The sequence below is a fragment of the Silurus meridionalis genome, chromosome 1 (assembly GCF_014805685.1).
Source record: "Silurus meridionalis isolate SWU-2019-XX chromosome 1, ASM1480568v1, whole genome shotgun sequence".
Classification (NCBI taxonomy): Eukaryota; Metazoa; Chordata; class Actinopteri; order Siluriformes; family Siluridae; genus Silurus; species Silurus meridionalis.
Window position 1 is genome coordinate 7,844,152 of NC_060884.1, and position 4,062 is coordinate 7,848,213.

A 4,062-nucleotide genomic window follows, 5' to 3' on the forward strand; every position below is an offset into this window, starting at 1 on the left:
CTCTGTCTCATCCATATTAACCCCATACTCCTTCTTGTGTTCTGCCTTGCTCGTTGTTATCTTCATAGGCTATCCTACATCTGTGGAGCGCAATAGCTAGAAAATGATAAACAAGTGGCAGGTTGAACAAGCCACGCAATGACAAGAAATAGGTTACTGGGTTGTAAACAGCACGCAGTGAGAAGAAAAAATATTGATCGTCACCAAATAGATTAAATAGTGAAGTTCTGATACAAGAAAAATTGTAGTATTTGTACTTAATTCCCATATGTGCTTATGTAGTACCTTGGTTCATGGAAATGTTGGTTTGTGGTTTGTTTCACTGTGTACTCTACCATATATGGTTGGATTGACAATATCAAAATTGTTATGTAATTATCCATAAAATGTCTTTTGAATTATATCAGAGTGCAAAATATAACCACATTGGGTGTAACGATCTTGGTTTTAATAGTTCCTCCATTTATGGCATGGCACAAAAAATGCCTAACTCTGAACAAATATGAATATTGAATGTTTCATTAAACGAACAGCATAGGAGAACAAAAAACTCTTGGACACAAGATTTGAGCTCAGAACTGGGGTGACAGGCTTATTTTAAGAGTGCCAGCTGCTATCCATGTGGTCACACCCCAACACATAAGTCACATAGCAACAAAGGGGGTGTACTTATCACTCGACCCAGTTTTTAATCTGAGCACAACATTGTGTGCAACTGCATATGCGTGCACACAGATAAGACGTAAAATGATATAGACCATAATTAGTCGATGCCACATTAGTTTTAGTAATTCATTCCAGTTTATTTTGTGCATAAAAAGGCATCCTTGCAGTAAGAATATAAGAAAACATCTAATCTGCGACATAATTGATAAAATATATATCTCAATTCTACAAAGGTGTTTATAGAAATAGTAGATAACCAGAAAAAAACAATGCCATTTTCAATTCATTAAAATGACTTAAATCGCTGATCATATTTATTTCATTTATTGTTCTATAGTGGAGTTTTTCCCAAGTCAAACTACAGGTCATTTAGTTAATCACTTTTCAAAAACAATACATTCAGAAGTGCCAGAGTACAAGGAAGTAACCGCTTGTTCCTTTGCCACCTGATCCTCAAGTACTCAAAAATGAAACAAGTCCTTCTTCGCTATCACATGACCTTTGTCCCATTCACAAGCAGAGTGTGCATTACTCCATTTCTTTTCTTCCCACTGCCAGTGGCTTTTATGCAACACTCAAGTTTCCCTACTGCAAAGTGCGTCTCAGTGCCATCATCTGTAAACTCCCCCTGTGCATAAATACAAACAGAAATACACACATTTTTGGCAAGGTCAGAGTTGCTAATGCATTAGATAAAAAGCACAGCCCCTATAAATATCCTTTCAAATGGATGCTTACTTGAATGTATCTCATTCTAAATGTCTGCAGCAGCATATTCTTAAACGTGGCAAGTTTTAATTATATTGACGCATGAGCTCTTTTCATACAATGAGTCACCCAAAGCATGATTTATGATTCAGAGAAGTTCAAAACGTAACTTACCGTGGTTTCCACCTTTTGACCATTGCACCATACATCCATGGTGTCTTTCTCTAAAAAGTTAGAGAAACCAGAGAACTTCAAACAACACACATTAGAAAATGGAGCACATGAGGACATTCAGGAGTATTGCAACATCTGGCAAAGGAGGATGCCTGTGACTGTAATCCTGTAATTACACATGCTACAGACATCTAGAACTCTTTGCATGCTTGTCTGAAAAAGACTGCAGAAAACTGCACATGCAGGTTTAAATAAGATTCCCTTGAAGACAATGAGCTTCTTAAAGATAATGAGTCACACAGACAATCTTTCTTACCGAGAACAATTCTACAGTCAGCACCATCAAGTTTCAGCAGCCAAGTCTTGGATATTTTGGCCCAGTTGTCTTGAAAAGTCTGGAGGCTCTTTCCATTGATTTCCAGAGTGTACTCATAAGTAAAGCCGGTAAGTGCTTCGATATTTATAGTAGCTTTTGCTCCTGTATGTCCAACAGGAAATGTTTCCTTACCCACCAGTTTGAACATCCAGTCCCGCCTGAGGATCTCCTTCAAAAACAAAACCATTGTTGAATATACAGCATGATGACACTAAGAATAATCTGCATTATTTTGCATCAGCACCAAACCAAAACATAGGATAATAAACTTTTCAGCTCACTTTTCCATTGATATAAATTACCCGCTTCCCTGTAGTGGTTCCATGCTCAAATTCAATCTGGTAAATCCCGTCACTGAGAGGTACCTCCCACATACCCACCATGTCAGCCATTTGAGTCTACTGACCTTACTGCAGGTTATGTATTTTCCCTTTATTCCACCCTAACACACAGTCCAAAACCAAACCGGAACATATTAACAATCTTCATAGTTCTAAACTGCTGATGAATTTCCTGAAGCCATTTTATTCCTGACCAGTGCTCACTCAGCAACACATGCATTAGTGTTAAGAGGATTAAATTACCAGGCCCTGTGTGTGTGTGTGTGTGTGTGTGTGTGTGTGTGTGTGTGTGTGTGTGTGTGTGTTCGCTTCTCCTTTGAAACATGGTGGATCCAGAAAACACTGGTGCTTTGGAATCATAAGTCCAAACTCAAGTAAAGCTGAAGTAAATAGCAATTTAGGTTTTTCCTGCAGTCATTTTTCTAAAAACTACATTAAAGGAAAATACATTGCCTTGGCAATATATCCCAGTCCAATAAAACCATCGAAATGTCATCTAATCTATTTGTGTACTGTATCCTCCCTAAGTAGTGCCACAATGGCCAAATGCAAATTACTGGCTGTATATAGTTTCACTAGATCCCTTTGTAAATTGTCTTTTAGAAGATGACTAAATTCTGAGTAAGAGAACTACCAGTAGATGGCAACCTCTCTTTTACTCATTCTTTTCCTTTTGTTCTTTTTCCCCTCCCTCATTTTCTCACCCCTTCCCTCCAGACACTTACTAGTCTTTAGCCCTGTGTTTTCTGCTCTCTGACAGTTGTTGTATGTAGCAACAGGGTTCAGGAGGAACGTTGTTTAATTTCACTGTGTAATGCATCAGCTATATGTGGTTAAAATGACAATAAAAGCTTCTTGACTCTTGACTTATTACCATTTATGCTTGCCTGATTTTGTGTGAAAGTCAGGGAGCAAACATGGGTTGACTGAGATCTTAGGGACTTTTCAGTTTGCTGCCATTTTTCTTCCACTTTGGGTAAAATGTTTTTGAAGCATAGAAGCCAGCTTTAGGCAGAGTGATTCCTTATTAATTAATTAAGTACAAGTAATTATAGGAAGCAGGGTGGTTGAACAAGTCATGGCACCTCACTCCAGTGGGGTCCACGGTTTGATAGTAAACTCAGATTACTGTCTGTTTCTCATTTTTCTTCCTGTGTCCCTGTGAGGTTCTAACAGGTACTCTGGTTTCCTTCCTCCTATCCAATCATGCCTGTAGGTGGACTGCTGTCTCCCAGTGGTTAACGTGTGTGTGTGTGTGTGTGTGTGTGTGTGTGTGTGTGTGTGTGTGTGGGTGTGTTTGTTTGTGTGTGTGTGTGTGTGTGTGTGTGTGTGTGTGTGTGTGTGTGTGTGTGTGTGTGTGTGTTCCTGTGTGTTCCTGTGTGTTCGTGCGTGTGTGTGTGTGTGTTAGAGATGGCAAAAGTACACGCATCATTCACTCAAGTAGAAGTACAGATACACATGTTTTAAAAGACTCTGGTAAAAGTTGGTTGAAGTAGTGACTACACTTATTCACTCAAGTTTAAAGTAGTTAAAGAAGTTTGGGGTCTGATATGTACTTAAGTAAAATGTAGCCATTACAACTACCTGTTTTAGTGTCATGCTGGTCAGAGGTGGGAAGTAACAAAGTACAAATACTTAAGTAGATATATTTGGTATCAGTACTTTACTTCTTTTTACTTTCACATTTTTACACAAATATCTGTACTTTCTACTTCTTCAATTTTCCAAACAGGCTCGTTACTTTTGTTTTTATCTATTTGGTGAATATTTTTTCTTCTCTTTGCGTGCTGTTTTCAG

General features: G+C 38.3%; 1 protein-coding gene across 2 annotated transcripts; it reads right to left on the reverse strand.

The window, feature by feature from the left end:
* Positions 1–974: 974 nt before the first annotated feature.
* Positions 975–2,484, reverse strand: faimb (Fas apoptotic inhibitory molecule b). Of its 2 annotated transcripts, XM_046855010.1 has the most exons (4): positions 2,206–2,482; positions 1,865–2,093; positions 1,549–1,598; positions 975–1,294 (listed from the first exon to the last, which is right to left on the reverse strand). In XM_046855010.1, the coding sequence occupies exons 1-4, from the start codon at positions 2,314–2,316 to the stop codon at positions 1,157–1,159; spliced, it is 528 nt and encodes a 175-aa protein (XP_046710966.1). In that variant the 5' UTR covers positions 2,317–2,482; the 3' UTR covers positions 975–1,156. The 2 variants fall into 2 exon arrangements, with proteins under 2 accessions (XP_046710966.1, XP_046710973.1); XM_046855017.1 differs by lacking the exon at positions 975–1,294 and having other exon boundaries at positions 1,585–1,714; positions 2,206–2,484.
* Between the last annotated feature and the right edge of the window lie 1,578 nt (positions 2,485–4,062).

Excerpts from the sequence above, each read along its gene's own strand:
- faimb (XM_046855010.1), bottom strand. The coding sequence starts at position 2,316 with ATGGCTGACATGGTGGGTATGTGGGAGGTACCTCTCAGTGACGGGATT. Across the intron at positions 2,094-2,205 it reads TAATTTATATCAATGGAAAA|GAGATCCTCAGGCGGGACTG; the intron begins GTGAGCTGAAAA and ends TTGTTTTTGAAG. Across the intron at positions 1,295-1,548 it reads GTCAAAAGGTGGAAACCACG|GGGGAGTTTACAGATGATGG; the intron begins GTAAGTTACGTT and ends ATTTATGCACAG.